This window comes from Rousettus aegyptiacus, unplaced genomic scaffold, assembly GCF_014176215.1.
Source record: "Rousettus aegyptiacus isolate mRouAeg1 unplaced genomic scaffold, mRouAeg1.p scaffold_m13_p_4, whole genome shotgun sequence".
In the NCBI taxonomy this organism is placed as follows: Eukaryota; Metazoa; Chordata; class Mammalia; order Chiroptera; family Pteropodidae; genus Rousettus; species Rousettus aegyptiacus.
Genome location: NW_023416307.1, coordinates 101,441,926 through 101,461,978, shown reverse-complemented (window position 1 = coordinate 101,461,978; position 20,053 = coordinate 101,441,926). Strand labels below are relative to the sequence as shown.

At 35.8% G+C, this 20,053-nt stretch overlaps 1 protein-coding gene across 6 annotated transcripts in view; it reads left to right on the top strand.

Annotated features, from left to right (window-relative positions):
* MITF (melanocyte inducing transcription factor) overlaps window positions 1-6,796 on the top strand; it is a 208,591-nt gene extending 201,795 nt beyond the window's left edge. For all 6 annotated transcript variants that reach the window (XM_036219870.1, XM_036219867.1, XM_036219869.1 and 3 more), the window contains one exon: window positions 3,279-6,796. In XM_036219870.1, coding sequence (XP_036075763.1) covers window positions 3,279-3,680 — 402 coding nt within the window. In that variant the 3' untranslated portion in view covers window positions 3,681-6,796. The remainder of the gene's footprint in view (window positions 1-3,278) is intronic.
* The last annotated feature ends 13,257 nt before the right edge of the window (window positions 6,797-20,053 follow it).

Sequence of the window (20,053 nt, the reverse complement as noted above, 5' to 3'; positions counted from 1 at the left end):
TCTGAAACTGTCTTGAAGAAGAGAAAGAAAAACTGATTTTCTACTAATGAGCAAAGGAGTTTGCAAGAGTAATTTTAATTTACTCGCTGACTTTGAATGCAGCCTACCAATAAGGGTCACTGACACTGTTCCTTCTTCTTGAGTAGATGGACCAGATGGACCCACCTCTTACCAGATTTTACCATAGGGCAGGAGTTGTGTTTCAGGTTTTCAACGCAACTGTTTATGGAACAGCAATGCAAAGCATGACACTTTTAGAGACCCACATGTTTCATCTAGTGGTGTTAAGCCTGGGCAGTGGATGTATTTAACAGAGTAATTCATTAATAATAATGGCCTCTGATCTTTCTAATGCCCTGCAACAGAGCTGACATTTCAAGATGCCACATCTCGCATTTCACTACAGTAGTCTTCAGCTGTGGGCAGGGAGGCGAACACAGTTCTTTTCTATGGGGTGCATTTTAGAATCTCAGTAGTGAAGTAGAGGTCAACTGTAATTTGAAAATCCTCCTTCCCTTCCTTCTCTTTTTCTTGGCCTTCGTTGTTTATTCCATATTCCTTCCTTTCAAGAAGTAGCAGTAGGTCTTCAATCTCTCAAACTTAGTATGCCCATTTATAAAAGCAGCTTGTGCAAATATTTGTTTCCTTATACAAATATTAATAAAACATAATAATTGCTTAAAACTGTAGGTTTTAAGGTTCAAAATATGTCTATTTATGTGAAATATGAATATTGTGAAATATGTGAATTAGAAATTCTTCCAATGTTGTGGTGAGGCAGTCTTTAGAACTTTTGCATATCATAGAAAACATTATTAATTTAGAGGGTTCTGTAATGCCATGAGCCCGAGTTCTCTAAATGAGATATATCACATTATTTAGAAATCTAACCAATGTTTTAGTCAGCTGATAAATATTTTTAATTAAATAACAAAAGATTAAAGTGTTTGCCTCTCTTAATACAGCTTTTTAAAATATTTTTCTATTATAAAAAAAATACGTGTGTGTGTGGGTTTGTTCTTACTAGCATGTTGGTGTAGATTTACAAAGAGTGCATGTTTTCAATTTGGACCTAACAGCTTCCTTTCATTTTCACTCTAAGTGATACATGCAGACATTTTCACAGAAGAGCAAGCCTGAAGCCTTAATATCATTGGAACTACCATTTTATTAAACAGCCCAGGGCTTTAAAATGATGCCTAGAGAGATTTATGTTTCTGGAGATGATGGAAAGGAACACACAGATACTTGTGTAACATCTCAGGCTCCCATCTCTTACTTCTATTGCATCCAAAGAAAGATCTTGCAGATCAAACAACCTTAAATATAGATCGAACATGACATTTCTGAAGCATATATCTCTAGCTTGTGGGCAAAGGTTGAAAGGCCATATCATGTTGGAGAGTACTTTTCTTTCTCTGATGAGCCAAGATGACTTGCTTCAAATTTATATTATGTTATAATAATATTATTGTATCACAAATATAGAAAGGACGGTATTGGCATGTGAAAGTAGAACGCTCATTAGAGAGTCAGGGTCTCTAGGGTTCATTTTACATGGGTCCAGGGATACTCAAGAAGGGAGAGGGAAATACCTGCTTGGAAGACGTTTGAAGTACTGAAGGAGTCTCTTCCACAAATTCAATTAGGCAACAGGCTGCCATATCAAACACCACACACCAGGCAGCTTAAACAACAGGAATTTATTTCCTCAGTTATTTATCTGAAGGCTGAAAATCTAATATCAAGGTATAGGCAAGGTTGGTTTCTCCTGACACTACTCTTCTTGGATTGTAGGTGGCCACTGTGTCCCTGTCTTTTCGCGTGGTCTTACCTGTGTGCATCTCTGCATCCTAATCTCCTCCTCTTATAAGAACACCAGTCCTATTGGATATTGCGTTAGGGCCCGCCCTAATGATCTCATTTTAACTTAATTACCTCTTTAAAGACACTGTCTTTAAATACAGTCACATCCTGAGGTTTTGGAGGTTAGGATTTCAACATGTGAAATATGAAGAAAAGGTAGGAAGGAATTCTTCATCTTACAGATAAGAACTTTTTTATGCAATTAAAAAAGGTTTCTGTTCCTCATGGTGAGGTGAGCTAAGTGATGCTTCTCAAGCTTCAGTTGCTTGTGTAGAACCTTCACCACTTTTGCCATTACTACCCGAACTTTCTGAGTTTATGGTGCCCTTGGTATCTTAGTTTTCCAACACACAGTGCACCTCTAGAACAAAGGAAATACCTACCATTTCTCTTAGGCCCTAACAACTTAGTAGCCATTTGAAGATATAAAACATCATTCGAAAGAAAAATTGTATTTTGAATGTTGTTTTTAAATATTTACTTACCACATTACTTACTAATGGAAAATGTGTTCATGTTGGGCACCGTATAACTTCTTGAGTGTTGGGATCAGATTGGACCCTTGTTATTCATTCCACATTAGTTTTCATTTAGTACTTGCTTGTTATCATAACCACCACCCAACATCCAGCTTTGTGATACTATGATGCAATAGAAGAGAGTATAGCACAATCTAGTGATGAAGCTGTAAACTATCTTGACTATGACAGTTCCCACAATGGTATCACCATTTTTCTTGAAATTTTAAAATATCCCCAGTGCCCTCTGGGTTCATTATATTCCTGGATATCTCAGTGTACAGTTTAGAGACCATGGAATGATATTATTTACTGAATATTTTACTTTAATCAGCTCACATCTTGAAATTTTATTTTTATATATTTAAACTTATCTTCATTGTGAACATTAACATCTATGAGAGAGTGTCTCTACATTTAATGCATAATAAAATCCATATATCACCACAAAATCATTTCATTTTACTACCAGTAGTACTTATACTCTAAGATATATGGCATTTATTAATTTAAAAGAGCAAAAAACTGTTATTTTAATGTTTATCGATTTCCTTCTAAGTGTCTAATTTTTTAATATTTTTCAGAACAGTTTTAGTTTTACAGCAAAATTAAGCAGAAGATACAAGGCTTTCTACCCCGGCTCTACACCCTGCCTCCCGCACTATCAACATCCCCACCAGAGTGGTACATTTGTTACAATTGATGAGCCTACATCATTATCATCCAAAGTCCCTACTTCATTAGGGTTCACTCTTGATGTGGAACATCCTACAAGTTTGGACAAATATAAAATGACCTGTATCCATCAGTATAGTGTCTTATATAGTAGTTTCATTGCCCTGAAATGTTCTGTGCTCCATCTATTTAAATGTCTGATTTTCACTTTTATTTTAGGAACTTGAAATGCAGGCTCGAGCACATGGACTTTCCCTTATTCCATCCACGGGTCTCTGCTCTCCAGATTTGGTGAATCGGATCATCAAGCAAGAACCTTCTCTTGAGAACTGCAGCCAAGACCTTCTTCAGCATCACGCAGATCTAACTTGTACAACAACCCTTGATCTCACAGACGGCACCATCACCTTTAACAACAACCTTGGAACCGGGACTGAGAGCGGCCAAGCCTATAGTGTCCCCACGAAAATGGGATCTAAACTGGAAGACATCCTGATGGATGATACTCTTTCTCCTGTTGGCGTAACTGATCCACTTCTTTCCTCTGTGTCCCCTGGAGCTTCCAAAACAAGCAGCCGAAGGAGCAGTATGAGCATGGAAGAAACTGAGCATGCCTGTTAGCAAAGCCTCCCTGCTCTGCATTCTCACAAACTGCTTCTTTCTTGATTAGTAGATTTAATAATTGACCTGAAGGGGTTTTCTTGATAATTTTCCTTTAATATGAATTTTTTTTTCATGCTTTATCAATAGCCCAGGATATATTTTATTTTTAGAATTTTATGAAACAGACTTGTATATTCTATTTTACAACTACAGATGCCTCCAAAGTATTGTACAGTAAGTGTACAGTATTTGTGAACTGAATTCACCCTGGACGTTAGCTTTCTGAGCAAGAGGATTTTGCATCAGAGAAATTTCTGTCCATTCTTATTCAGGGGAAACATGGTTTGAGATTTTTATGCCTGTGACTTCCTTGGAAATTAAATGGAAAGTTTAATGGAAAGAATGTAAAGCAACCAAAAAATAAAATAAAATAAAAGAGAGAAAGACAGAGAGACAGAGAGAAAAGAAAAGAAGAAATCCACACTAACTTTTTCCATTTTGTATATGTGTTTGTTGGTACTGCCTTAAAGATACAGTACCCTTCTAGCAGTATTTAGTCTTTATACTGCAAACTATTTAAAGAAATACCATATTCTATAAAAGAAAAAAAATACAGCCATTTTTATGACAATTGTCTGGTTAGAAAATATAACTGATACCTTACTTAGGTGCAACTGAAATTGGAGGGAGACAGACCAAGGTTCTGAAACATGGGGTCTCATTGTTCACTCTGTGCTGTTGTAAGTTTCCTCATCAATGAGTATGATTCAATTTTTCATAAGATATATTTTAGTTTGAAATGAAAATTTATGTTCTCTCAAAGTAAAATATTGAGGAGCACTGAAAGTTTTACTTTTTTTTCCTTTTCAGTTTTGCTTTTGATAAGAAAACCAAACTGGGCACATTTGTAATTGGCTTTACTATTTTTATTTTTAAATTATGTTTTACTGTTTATTTGATTTGTACAGATTATTGTCATAATTTTTTTTCAGTATGTTTGTATTAATTTGTAAGAATATGCATCTTAAAATGGCAAGTTTTTCAGTATTTTTACAACTCACTGGTGGTTTTCTGCATTCTTTTTACACACATGAAAGAAAACTTTTATGCAAGGTCTTGTGTTTAAAGAGAGCTTTGCGAATATTTTGTATATTACAATCTCACTCGGAACTGTTTTCCACACACTTAAGGTGTAGTATTAATAGGTTAAAACCTGCTTTCTAGGGAAAATAAACTTACATATTTATTTTTAGTGATAAAAAATAGCAATATTCTTGGAGACTGATAACTATAGCGTTAATACGCTCATTATGGTCATTTGAATTGAGGTTTATTTCAGCAAAGTTGCTGAATTTTTTTAGAGAGAAATACTGTATTGGCAAATCACTGTTACTTGATAACAATGTTTTAACAAGCAGCAATGTTGTAAAGTTAGTTTCAGTGCATTATCTACTTGTGTAGTCCTATGCAATAATAGTAGTGTTACATGTATTCTATCAGGCCTAGATGTTTTATACAGATGACATATGGTGTTAAGAGCCAGGCTGTTGAATGGAATTTCTCAGTAGCAGCCTACAATTGAATAGCAAGTAGCATAAAGCATATCCATTCAGAATGAAGTGCCTTAAATATAGCAGTAGTCTTTTTTGGATGAGCACTGACTGAACTGTAATGCAGGAGAAAGTTTTGAGAGGGTAGCTGTAATCAAGAGGAACATGTAGCACGGTGCCTATGTAGACAATATAAGAGCTTCCAATTTTCCTTCATATATTTTTAATATTAAATATATTTTAGTGACAGAGTGCCAACTTCTTTCATCAGGAAACCTTATTCAGGAGGGATTTTTTTTTTCATGAGTTTAAATGTCAAATGTGAATTGGTGATGGGTGTTGGAGGATTCAGAGAGGAGTGATTGTCAGATATATGGATGGTTGGCTTATGTGAAAATAATCAACTGCATAGTTCCCAAGCACGCTGGGCATTGAGAATCCTTGGAAATGTTGATGATGCTATCAGTTTTATAGCTTTATTATGTAAGGGGGTAGGGAAAATTAGTTCCCATTCTTTCAACCTCCTTTATTGTATAGCTCTTTTCCTAGAATAGTGATGCAAATCTGCATGAACAGCTAATTGTACCATAGTGTTCACTGATACAATCATAGCATTGTCTATTTTTCTCTTCATATTTATATAGGGAGAGAGGACCTGGGTGCAAAATTCAGAGATTGCAATGGTATGATGCTAGTTTTCTTTAGCTGATTTGAAAGATTTTTGAAACTAGAGCAAGGTTGACCAGCCTATGGCCCAAGGAACATGGCCAGGGTTAACCCTTATAGAAAGCTTTGTTGAGAGAAAGCATGGCATCTTGTACCACTGTCCTGGATCTCACGTCTCCTGAGCTCATCATCGCCTGCTTCCCTCTTCCCCTTCTTAAGAGACAATTTCTGGGAGTGGCAGGTGAGTAAGCCCAGGAGAATGCTGCAACTTCGGGCGTGGTTTTCTTTCTTTCTTTTTTGCCAAATAGAGTGTGGATTCATTTTAGGGACTAGTTAAGCCAAGAGGTGGTGGTTTGAGCTCCCCGTTTATGATGAGAGAATGATCCACACCACTCCCTCTATCCCTGGGTACAGAATTGTGACTCAGGTTGGGCCTCCATGTGGAGTGACTAAAATGCCAAACTCTTCACCTGCCTCTGGGTAAAGTAATGGGAATACCAAACCTTCTGACTTTGCCAAAAACCATACAACCAACCTGGTCATACATAGGATGACAGAGTTTTTCTGGTTGTTTTTAAATAATAAAGCAATAAGAACAAATAAAATACATAGGAAGTTAAAAGGTACAAAATAAAAGCACAAAGGAATGCACTTATTGATATTTTTTAAATGCACTGGGGAAAAGTTGATGTTGATAACAGTGTATTAAGAAACCCTATTTCTTGGGAAAAAAAAAAAAACAAACGACTGTCTCTTGCGGACGCTTGGTACTGTAATGTAGTCATCTGCTGTTGGATGCAGCAATAATTTCTGTATGGTCCATAGCACTGTAAATTATGGATCAATATTAATGTATCCAATGATATAATTGAACTGTTGTTCTTGATAGCCTCATTAAAGCATTTGGTTTTTCACATAGTGGCCAGTTGTGTTTAGTTCATGGCAATTTTGAATATTGTTTGCCTTATCAAAAATGATAGCACACATTTTCTTCTGATTTAATGAATAACAATTTGCATGAAAAAAATTTAAATGCCAGTAAGTTTGGGTTTTTTTGTTTTGTTTTAGTTTTAAATGCCATTGTAAGATGTTACTCTTTGGTTTTAAGTACTTTTTATTACTCTACGACTTGCACTCAGATGAACTATAATTATGCTGTCTCTTTCCCCTTCTGAATTTAGGGAGATTTTTAAATTCCCAAATGCCAAGAATTTATTTTAGATATAGAAGTTTTATTTAAAATGCTTCAGTGAGAGGTGGTTTTACAAAAAGGTAAATTATCAGAGAAACCTGTGCATATTTACAAAAAAAAAAGATGTTGAGTTTTTAAAATACAAATTTATAACAATGAAAGCTTAATATACTCAGGTTTCCAGCTCCTGTCTTTTTTTTTCTTTTCTTTTTTTAAATACAGCACTTAAGAATCATTTGATAAATGCTGGATTTGACTTGGGAAGTGTCAGACAAAACATGTCTTTATTCCCTTGCTAGACCTTAAACTTCTGCCCTCTTAAAAATATATATATTCTGGTTTAACCTCTGGAGAAAATGAGCAAGAAGCTTCCTATAATATTTCTGATCTGATTGTCAGCTTTCTCTTAAGTTTGATTTTTTCTTAAATTTTGATGTACAATAATCAAGCCCTTTCTTTTTCAGAGTCATTTGAATTATATTTCCCATAGAAATCTGATTATGTGATGTCTTAAAAAAGTTTAAAAGTAGAAAGATTTCTATATGAACAAGAGAATTTTCTGGAGCACATTGAAAGTAGTTAAGTTGAAAGTTGGAACTATTCATCTCCAGGAGATCAGCAGCAGGACATTTACCCAAATTTCTGACCTGTCATTTGCCTATTAACATTTACTTCACATTTTATAAAGATTCTTAATCTCTAGCCCCACCCCATCCCTCCAAAATACCCCACATACTTATATGTTATAGCATTATTCCCTGAACACAAGCATGGACTCAGCTAGACTTCTTGAATTTGAATCTAATCTCTTCTCTTTGCCAGCTGTGTGATTTTGAGCAAGTTACTTAGCCTCTCTGAGCCTCTATTTCTTTTCTGTTTGTTAAAGATAATAATAGTAGCTACCATATGATGGTCTTGTGAAGACCATTTAAATTAATATACTAGAATTTTAGCTTGGCAGCACACAGTACATGGTAGCTGTTTTTGGATTATTATCATAAGTATCTTCATTATTAAAATAGAACATACTCCCTGGACCACCGGAAATCATTGTACGTTTCAACAGCAGCATGCACATTTTGAGAAACACTACATTTTAGCATAGGGCTAATATTTGTGTGAATTAGCAAGGCAACAGAAGCCACAGGCTACTTTAGAGAAGAGAACCTGGCTGTCCTTAGGACCCAGAGTTAGAATATTTTAGAAAATTAGTAATAAACCCAACTTATCACATTTTAAAAGTCTTCAGCACAAGTGACCCAATATTTAAATTTATTAAATCTGTATACTCTGCATGCGTGCCTCTGAGAATCAGTATGCTAGATTATTTCCAGAAAATACGGCTTGCTGACTCTGAAATCTCTATTATATTCCCTAGAGAATTAAACTTTTTATTCCTTTATGTCATATACTGATATTTTGTATCTAAAGAATGGTGTCTTGACTATATCCTATCTGTTCACTTTCCTATCAATATTTAAATGTTTTTCAGGTTTTTATTTTCAATTATACTTACATTCGATGCCTTCTTTAGAACTGTATCTGAGGAGTTAATCTTCACAATCCAGCCAACATAAATGAACCTTTAGAACTACTGTTTTTATTTTTTGTGTGTGTATGCCAAGATTTAATGCATAGCCAAGTAGCATGAGGAAAGCTCATTTAAGAGGAGTGTTGTAAAGTTAGATTTTCATTATATTTAGAGAGAGGTGGTGATGATCTCAATTCTTTGCTGCCACGTTTGAAGCTCAACAGCAATGGCTTCATGTCCTCACCTCCATGACCGTGAATCCGTAATATACATCTTTTGCAGAATACAAATGACACTTCCATTCCATTACTTGTGTTTCTAAGAGGCATATTCCAAAAAAAATTTTTGAAGTTCAGAGTACCTTTGTCATATTAAATTGTTAGGCAAGTTTATATATAAAATTTAGACATGGCTCTTCAGATTTGTGTTAAATATTTATAGGCCTTTGGAGCCTATTACCTGTACCAGATATACTGGAAAGTAATATGACTGTACCCAAATCCAAATAAATCTTAGCAACATTTTTCTAAATGGTAAAGGCAGTTTGCTTTTGAAAAATTTGCATTTTAAATTTCTAATTATGGAATCAGTTGAAGTTGTATCCAAATGGGTGCAATTGTCACTCAAGATTCCTTACATATTATGCAGACAGCAAAATCTGTGTAGATAGAAACCACTAAACTAGTGTTTCCCAAACTTTCTTTTATGCAACTAGTTCCACAAACTCCCAAAAGTTGATTTGGGGAATGGGGGTTTGGAAGTGGGGGTAGGAGGTAAAACACTGTAGTTAATTTTGAGGAAGTTAATTTTGGGAAATGCTGAATTAACCAAATCTGAACAAGTATCTTTACTGCAAGATTTCTCACATTCTGAAATATACTAATGTGAATCATATTTGACCGCAGGAGTGTGTGTGTGTGTGTGTGTGTGTGCGTGCATGTGTGTGTATGAAAGACCTACATCTGTTAATGTGTCCAAAAATCATAGTTTGGGAAACTCTGAAGAGTTTGAAGAAATTATTCAGAGTTGATAATTTCTTCTGTTTTCCTAAGGTAAATATTCTTACATTTGTTTATAGGTAAACCATTGTCATTAAATTATTCCTTAATAAACAAATTAGCCTAGATTTTCATTTTCAATGAAAATATAAAGTTCTAGTTCAAGAAATATATTGCCATTGAAATATTATTCCTGAATTCAAAAAATAATTTGTTTTCACTTCTGTTATGCTCACATTTAGTGTACTTTTTCTATGAATGGTAAAAGTCCTTTACATTGCATGTCTCCTACACTTAAATACAGCTGCCTGATATTAAGCGAAGTAGGGTTGGGATCTTGGTGATAATACAATTGGTTTACAACTGTAGATCCTGCTCACTGTTTTTTGGTGGACAGAAGTTAGGAAGAATTGTATGGTATTTAGAATTTACACAGTCTTGTCAATGATTTCTTTTTTAATGCAGGCAAATCATAACAGACAAGGCTATACCTCCAAAGTTCGGTTATTAATTGGTTGTAAGCCACCCCAAAAAAGCTGTGTTAAACATAGACTCCCTTTCTTCCTCCCCTTCCTCCTCTTCTTCTTCTCCCTTTGCTTGAATCAATTTTAGCTGGTGTCTTGTCACTTACATTAAAAAACCATATTTGTGATCAGTAGGCAAGGACTGGCAAGTTTTGCCACAATATTGTTAATAAGAATAGTCTTATTTAAAAAAATAAAAATAAAAAAATAAATAAAGTTAGAAATTAGTACTAGGTTAAAAATCTGTTTTGCTAGGACTAGAAATAACTGTTTACAACCTCATCATCACATCTTATTTACATGAGTTCTTGGGAGCATAAAAGTTTCATGTCTTTAAATGGCCAAAATTTTCTGTTCACTATTTTGATGATAGGCTTTCTCAAGTATATTATTCTCTGCCTCTTGAAACAGAGTATAATGAATATAATTTTATGTAATCCAGTTAGGTTATTAACAGTTAACAAAACTGTATCTTGTACAAAGAAAATGTTTCCTGTGTGGTGGTCTGGACATCCTTCTGTAAGAGCAGTGCATAACATACTGTGATTTTGGCTGTGCAGAACTTTTTTCTCCCCTACTTTCTTGTTTTTGTTTTTTCTTTTTCTTTCTTTTTTTTTAAACTGGTCTTTGCCTAATAGAAGTTGCTATTGTTGGATCTGTGACTTGGTTAAAGAAGTTTTGCTGATTAGAAACACAGGCCAGACTTCTTGGGTCATGAGGTTCCATTTGCTATGCTACTTATAAGTCAGTCTTCTTTCTACACTTAACAGGAATTCCACTAATTTAATGCAGCTCAGACCATGACAAGGGTCAGCAAACTTTTCTATAAAGGACCAGATAGTAAATACTGTAGGCTCTATAGGCCAAGAGGCAAAATCAAGGATATATCATTACTTGTATAACAAGAGAAAACTAATTTCCACAATTTTTCAGTGATGATATTCAAAGTATAATAATAATTGAGTACCATTTTTGTAACAGATTTACTCATGAGAAGAATGAAATTGTTTTTTAGGAGGGAATAACATTTTGCTTAATTGGGGTTCAAAGTTGTTCTCTAGCATCAAATTAATTGTAAACATTCACTGTAAAAGCCACTCATAGCTCATGGGCTGTTCATGAATAAGAGGTAGGCCAGATTTGGGCCACAGTTCCCCAACGCATGGACTATGGCATAGAGAGGTAATTGTCCCCGGATATGTTTTCTTCCTTTCATTAATAGGATGCTCTTAATTTTAGCTCAGCACATAGTCACATTGCTGGGTTCCTTTTATTCCAGAGCCCCTTGCAACTAGGTAGGACCATGTCATTACATTCTGGATGACACGATGTGAGCAGCCCTGCGTTTCTTACTTCTTACTAGCTAGGAAAGAGTAAGTGCTGAAACAGCCAGTGAGACCCAGAGAGAGATGCCCCAGCAGCCTTGGGCCTCTTATCCCTAGACTGCTATGGGAAGAAAGAAAGAAACTTATTTAGGGTCTGTCTTTTGAATTCTTTCATTGTTACAGTTTAGGTATGCTCACAGTATACTATACTCTTTACAATTAAAAGTAAATGTTTCCTTTCTTTCTCCTCTTTTCCTACTCCTCTTCTTTGTCCTTTTCTTTGATGACATAATTTCAGGATTATCACTATCTCCTACTAGCCTTACTACTCAAATAGTCTAAATTAAGGAGTTTTTTTTTATCTGCCTCAGCAAAACCAAATTAAATTTCCCTTTGTAGCTTGAATGAAAATAGTTGGATTAGAATTTAAAAGCTATCCAAGGACTTTGTATATTTCCTAAACAAACTTAAAAGATGTACTTTTTCTTTAGTAATAGTAGGAAGAAAAAAAAAAAAGACCTTGAGAGTATATCTTACTTTGGTTAGTGAAACCTGCAGGCAGATTATATGTTTATTAGGATTATTATAAAAGCCTAGATAACATCATTGAATACTTATTTCTTCTGTTGTCAGCTGAACTTTTTCTTTAATCATATCTAGTTTGAGATGAGAAACTGCTAAAAGTAGAGTATAGCACATATGCATGCTGCACAAAATTGAAAATTATGTGAGAAGCAATAATTTGTTCAAGTACAAATACTGTTCAAATTCAAGACAGTACAAATGCTGCTGTCTGTGCTATGATTCACTGCAGAAAAGGAGGGCTACTGTGGCATTTTTCTCATCATTTTATTAGGCCATGGAATGAATATGTGATAACTTCTTGGCCAAATAATTTAAATTTTCTGAGTTTCAGTTTCCCCATTTGGAAAATGGAGGTAAAAATGACCATCTCAGAGGCCTCTGTGAAGATTTTGTGAAAAAAAATAAGAAACACTTATTTGTACACTTGGCAATGTTTGATGGCTGTTATTTTCTCTTCGGTTGTATTTATGCCACAGTGCTTTCTTTCAAACAATAGTTGTCTTTTCCCACAAAAAAAGAAACTCTATCATTAGTCAACATATCTTAGTGGCTATAAAGCCCAAACTGCATTTGGTCATAGATAGTGTTTGAAATGGTGTAAGACTTTATTTTTTCAAACTTCATTTTTTCTTTTATCATTCAAATAGTTTCTTGAGGGAAAAGGGCAATAGTTCTCTTTCTTTTATCAAAAAATAATAGGACCTCTAGGTTTGCACATTTTTCTGCAAGATCCACACAAGTTTGGGGCTATACCAGGCTCCATAATGTGGTCAAGAACATGGATGTTGGAAGCCGACTGGGTTTGAATTCATTGTCCTCCACTTATAGCCTTATAACCTTCTTTTCTTGGACTGGCCTTTTAGTCTAGCAGCTCCAGCCCTTTGCTTTCCTGGTGTTTTCCTTGTTTTTGTTTTTGTTTCTCAGCTCTTTCACTTATCTAATGCTGAGTAAGAAACCGGCCCAAAACTGTGGCATAAAATAAGATGTTTTATTATGCTCGTGAATTCTGTGAGTCAGAAATTTGGACAGGACATAGCTGAGATGGCTTGTATTTTCTCTGCTCCATGATATCTAAGGCCTCAACTGGGCGCGAAGTCTCCAGCACCTGGTGGTGGTGACTCATAGCTGAGGCTATAAAGTCATTTGAAGGCTCTTTCACTCGCCAGTCTGACACCTGGGCTGCAAGGATTCAAAAATTTGTCTCAGCTGGGACCGCTGACCAAAGTGCCCACACGTGGCCTTTCCATGTGGCTTTAGTTGCTCTCAGCATGGCAGCTAGTTTCTGACAAAGAGCATCCCAAGAGCTAGTTTAAAAAAACAAAGGCCACGTAGCTTTCAATGACCTGGGTTTGGAAGTCAAAAAGTGTTACTTCCACTATTCTGATCCAAATCGTCATAAGCCCTGTCTGATTCCAGAGGAGGAGACATAGACTCCACTCTGTTTGGGAGAAGGGTCAAAGGTTTGAGGGGGTTTTGTTGTTGTTGTTGTTTGTTTGTTTGTTTGTTTAATTGTCCTCCTATAAATTTAGCTCTATTGTTACCCAGATTCTGGTTTCTGGTCCCTGGTCCCTGGTCTTGCTTGCTTTATTTCTTTGACTAATCCTGGCTCTTAGGATCTAGACCCTAGAGCATTTCTCTGTTAACCTTCACTTGCTCCTTCCACAGCCCAGACTGCATTCCCTGTTACTGCCTACTCCCCAAACCCTGCCTCACACTTCCTTTCTTTGTTCCAGCTCCATCTGCCTACGGAAAACTCATTGGGTAGAATAATACTTTTATAATACTAACCAAACTTTTCCTTAGTATTATAACTTCCTCCATAGTCTAGCCAAAGCTTCGTAGAGCTCAATTATTCTGTGCTCATAGACTCAGAAAAGTAATGTTTCTTCAGAAAGTGGAAAAAGAGGAGGCTCTTCATAGGAAAACAGAAAAGATGCACAGCATAAGGCAAATATTTGGATACGAAGTTTCCCTAAGAGACTCCAGAAAGGTCCTCCAGTTATGGGAGAAGAGATTGTAAAAGGGAGAATAATGAGAGCAGAGATATTGGTAGATACCAGAGAGATAGACTTCATGCACTATTACTTGGGCCAAAGCCTGGGGAGATGGCAAAAATCTAGATAGTTTTATGGAATCAGAGGAGCAGAGAGGATGTGAGGTTTTTCCCAGGTAAGTTCTTGGAGGGGCAGCACTAGAGAAAAAAATGACTTGGAGTGTTTAGGTAGGATGGGACCTTAGGCAGCATAATCACCCAGCAGAAAGACCTAGAATTAAAGGAAACAGCCATGCAAAGGAGGATGAGAAAAGACTCATCAGTAATTCACATGGGCCCATCACCGAGGGAGACTGACTGAGAAGGACGTAGAGGACATGGTGCTTTGCTTCCCCCAATGTCTCTTTTTGTAGACTGCCATGAAGCTTAGACAAAACCCTGTGGAAAAAGAAGGAAATCCCCAAATAATAAAGATTAACATTTCACCTCCTATTAAGGAGATGGTAGTCCCAAATTAGAAATTAAAACTATATATATGTATATGCATATAAAGATGTGGTATATATAGTTTATATATAAAGTATACATATATAACATATAAATATATGCAATAAAAAATATATATACATATATGTGTATATATATGTATATATGTGTATATATACATATATATGTATATATGTGTATATATACATATATATGTGTATGTATATATGTGTATATATATGTATATATGTGTACATATATATACATGTATATACACATATATATATCACCTCTTCTTTATCTGTCAAAGGATACTTAGGTTGTTTCCCGTCTTGGCTATCATAAATAATGCTAAAATGAATATAGGGGGCACAAATACTTTTAAAAATAAGTGTTTTCAAATTTTTCAGGTAGATACCCAGAAGAGGGGTTGCTAGGTCCTATGGTAACTCTATCCTTAATTTTTTGAGGAAACTCCATACTCTTTTTCATAGTGGCTGTACCAATTTACACCACCAGCAGCAGTATACAAGGGTCCCCTTTTCTCCACAGCCTCTGGTTATTCTCACAGCTGTGAGATATTGTAATTTTGATTTGCATTTCCCTTATAACTAGTGAAGTTGAACATTTTTTCATATATCTGTTGGCCATCTGTACGTTTCCCTAGGAAAAGTATCTAATCAGGTCCTCTGCCCGTTTTTTAATTGGATTGTTTGATTTTTCTTTGTTGAGTTCTTTATCTGTTTTGGGGATTAGTCCCTTATCGGAAGTATCCTTTGCAAATATCTTCCCCTATCCCTTTGGTTGCCTTTTTTGTTTTGTTAATGGTTTCTTTTGCTATGAAGAACCTTTCCAGTTTAGATAAATAAAACAAGTTCCATTTTTTTTTGTACACCAAAATGTATATACTACAATCCATGTTCACTACATATATTTAATGTTTCATAGTGAGAGAGGTTTCTAGACAGAGAGGGATATATACAATAGAACACTAAATGGCACTGAAATCCTAATTTCTCTCATCTTAGAATTTTATTATATATTGAGTTTCTGTCAAATACATTAATGGGGATATAGAGTGCTCTCAAGTAAGTGGAAATTGTTATGAGTAAGAGTTGCCATTCATTCATTTAAACCTTACTGAGCAACTACTGTATGCCAACCATTATTTTAAGTGTTGGGGCTACAGAAGTAAAAAGGACATAATCTTTGCCCTTGAAAATGATGCTCACCTGCTAACACTTTTAGGACAGACATAATTTCTTGGTCCCATAGACTAGGTCTTAACATTCATTGCTAGATACATGCAAATGTGTGGGGAATCTGGTCTGTTTAGAAAAAGTATATTCTTAGAGCTTCTTCCTCCAAACACCTAATGATCTCGAGGGCAATTCCCCTCCTCTGTGGTTGGATCAGCCATTCAAGAGAATGATCTTAAATATATGTACACATGCATATCCATCCACACACAGCATCTCTGTATTCTGTAGTAGGGCATGTTGCCATTGCATAATATATTTAGACAAAACCACTTACTTCATAATGATCTTGTTCACATAAAACTGCAGAAATAAATAGTATTACTGATTTCTTCTTTTGTTTGATGTTAGTGTAGGATATTCATTAAGAAAAGCACTGGATATAATGGCAACTTAATTATGGTATGGGAAAACTTAATGAAGGCAAATTCCCCTTTAGAGCTTAAGGCTTTAATGCCACTAGGCTCTTCTGTTTATTCCAATGAATTACATTCTGGCACCCACAAAAATCACGTAACAAATGCATAACTAATGTGACATTCACACAAAACATCACATTAGTTCCATATGAATGCTTCTATTCCAGTGAACACTAAACCGAATCATGTTATTGTAATGTGAGCTGTGATTTAATACCCTAATTTGTAAGTAGTTTTGTCTGAATCTAGTATGTTATTTACACCACTCGTTGTGGTTTCTAAGACGTACTAGATGCACACTTTATTTGGCTTGGCTACCTCCCCCCTGCCCCCCCAATAGACACACCCCTAAATGATATATCAAATAGTAGTTTGCTACTAAATATGTTCTCAACCATCTTCCTACCAGGTACAAAATTACAGGGTGGCTGTAGTTGACTTTTTCAATAAATCAAAACTTTCCATAAAGTAACATGCTTTGAGATTTGGAGAACTAAGAATTAGAGAAGAAAACAGATTATCACCCAGGAACACTTAATAGTTGAATAATATTACTTATAAAATAAAGTCAAAATTATTCTGTGAGCAGAAGTCAACCTATTTTGAAATAATAGGAAATTCTTTCTGCCTGGAATCCTTGTGCTCCAGTTCATATGGCAAACTCACTTGCACCCTTCAGGCCTAAGCCCAGTTGTTACCTCTTGAGAAGGCCTATGACTACTCTGTTTAAAGCAGCCCCCTCTGTATCAGTTACACTCTATCACATCACCCTGAGTGGCAATATCTACTACCTGTCTTTCTCTGTTCTCCGTTTTTTCTTAGTAATAGAATCACCACTTGATTTCCAGGTAGGCATATGACCACCTACAAGGAAGGCTACATATTCCAGCTTCTCTTGTAATCAAGGACTACATTCTGGTTATTGAGATAAACACTAAATTATCCTTAGTTTATGCTACTAAGAAAGTTTGGCTCTCTTGTCACCTTAGTCTTTCGTGAAGATATAATAGCTGGAACCCAAGTAGTCATCTTGGACCATGAGGTAGAAATCATGTGTTGACAACGAAGGACAATGAATCTGAGTCCTTGATGAATTCATGAATCTGCCTTACCCATTCTGAAGAGCCTTCTTTAATGTGAGAGAAAGAGAGGAATGAAAATTTTAAGCCACAATCAACATATATAACAACTTGTCCAGCACATTAACCTAAACCAAACCACAGAGACTAGAGTACTGATTAAACAGAATAGATGCCAGTATTAAAAAATTGTTGTAGCTACCCCAGTACATACTGACTGAATCACAGCCTTGGTTAAAACCAAGTGATTTTGAGTCTTTCACTTGCAGCTAAACCTAATACTGAGGAATATACCCTATTTCTTTTATAACCCTTATTATGGTCTGTGACAATATTTTCATTGTTTTACTTATTTATTGACTCTTCCTCCCCCTTAAAATCTAATCTCTATTAGGGCAGAGAATGCCTCTGGGGTGTGCTGCTGGAACATGGCTCTGTTAGATGTTGAAAGAATGAATGAACTAATTCTTTAATTTTTCATTGTGAGATATAATATTTTGAGAATTGCAGATCTGGGGGAGTGAAAAGAATTCTATTTGGAGGACTAGGGTTGGCAGTTGAATTGACAAAAGTTTTTTTCATTTTATTTTTTCTGACTTGAAAAAAACCTGATGAAATTAGTGGTAGATAAAAATTCATTTCCAGCTTCTAACAAGGAATCACAAACAATGGAGGACATATAAATAGAGTAGCAGCTTTATTAATACTTTCCTACTCCATTCGTGATCTTTTGATGACAACCCTACCGGAGGCACTCTTTATCAGGCACTAAAGCAATTTAGATGCTGTCACATGCCTTTCTTGATATATATGTATTAGACATAAAGCAGTTTTGTGTTCTTTAGCTTATTTTAGTAGATAATTAAAACTCCGACTGTCTGCTACTAAGCAACGGAGCATGGAAGAGGTTGATCACATCCTATCACAAAGATAGAAAGAGGAAAAATAATAAAAATAATCATACACATTCCCATAATCAGCCTTCAGATCTTAATTATGTTTTAACTCCTTTGTTATGCCAAAGGCAATGCCTATTGGCATTAAAAGGACACTCTCACTTTTCTCCCTAAGTTCAATCTATTTCTTTCATTCGGATCCTCGTCCATGTATGGAATCCTCTTGGGGGTATTTAGGGTCACAAGGGATGATAGAAAACTGAGATAGGAGTCAGGAAGTTTAGATTCCATTCAGCCCCAAACCCATAAGATGTTGCAGGGCTGCAGCCAGATTCTAAACTCAGGGAAGTGTGGGTGTGTGCAAGGCTGCAGGAGGGGGAGGGAGACAGGATTTGCACCATGGTAGGTAAGTGCATCCCATACCCAAAACAATCCTCTACCACCTTTCTACCTGACTCAAGGTCTTACCTCTGAAGTTTCAATTGTATATTTCACTCTGCTTCAAAAGTTGCCTTTTGACCAGTCTTAACTTTTATATTAATGGCATTTCTTTAAAGTTGTTGCGAATGCATCAGTTTTGAAGAATATGCAGAGTACATAACTCTTGTTCTATTATGGCTCCTCCTCCCTCAACTCCCCAAAACACTTCTGAATATGAACCTTATTCATTCATTAATTCACTCATTCACAATTGCTATTATTATTATTGATTTGTTTTTTTATTCAACACTTTGATCTGCCTGTGATGAGTCTTATTTACCATATTTGTCAGATAAATCTTTTCGTTTATATTTTATGCTTATTCTAGAACCTCTTAGCCAGCTTGAGAGTCTCTACGTTACCTCCTCATAGTCCTTTGTTGGTCAATCCACCTTGTGAAAATGATTTCTACTGTCAGTTCTCCTTTAAATGAAGAGAAAATACAGAAGATAGGAACTTGACATCATTTACAGTTTTGGATTCTTGTTGGATGTTCTGTGAAAGTTTTAGTTGTTAGGGCAGAGGGTGGGAACACTCAAACTCTTGGTGAAAAAACATAGAGATGGAATCTGATGTAAGCAAGCCAGAGCAAAGAGGAGTTCATTGAAATGAATTGAAACTGGCCAGTCCTGTCATGCAACTTGGGAAATGTTTCAATCTGGAGAAGTGAAATGACTCCACAGGAGGAAACAGTGTGGCTTCTCTAACTCAATTCAAGGGATTCCCTGTCAAACCAGATTTATATAGATCAGCAGAAGTCCTTCCCCTCTGTCTCTCTTTTCCAGAGTCGCCCATTCTCCAACATCCATGGAACTGCACCACTAAAAGACTTCTGACCATATTAGGTTTTCCAGAGCTCAGACCTACCTAACTTGCTTTGGATGAGCAGGGATAATGACGGGCAACTAACTAGTAAGGATAGAGAAAAAATCCGGAGTTAGGGAGGGCAGGGAAAGTTAAAAACAATTATGTATATTAGGAAAACCCAAAAAGTACTTTTATGTATTGACATCTCTGCATGTAAAACCATATAAATTCCTGGTAGGGAGTGGGCAAGAGGAAATAAATCTTAAGGGTTCATGGTGTCCTGTTCCATTTGCTTTTCTTCTTTAGCTTTTATAATCTTACTACATATTAAGAAACCAAAGCCGACATGAGCTCTTGTCTCTGTTCTTCTCTCAATACCTGAATTATTCTTTTCCAGGCAGACAGATTGGTTCCTCTATTTAGTCATAGTTATACTTCAAGACTCTTCATTGTCTATCCCAGAAAGAGAGAACCTGTGTGGGAGAGATTGAGAGAAACCTATGGATACAGAAAAGAATGTAATTGGTGAACATCAGCCAATAAACCGGCTCCATGAGTCAAATGTCTATCCTTGCCCCAGTCAATTATCATGGGGACAGAG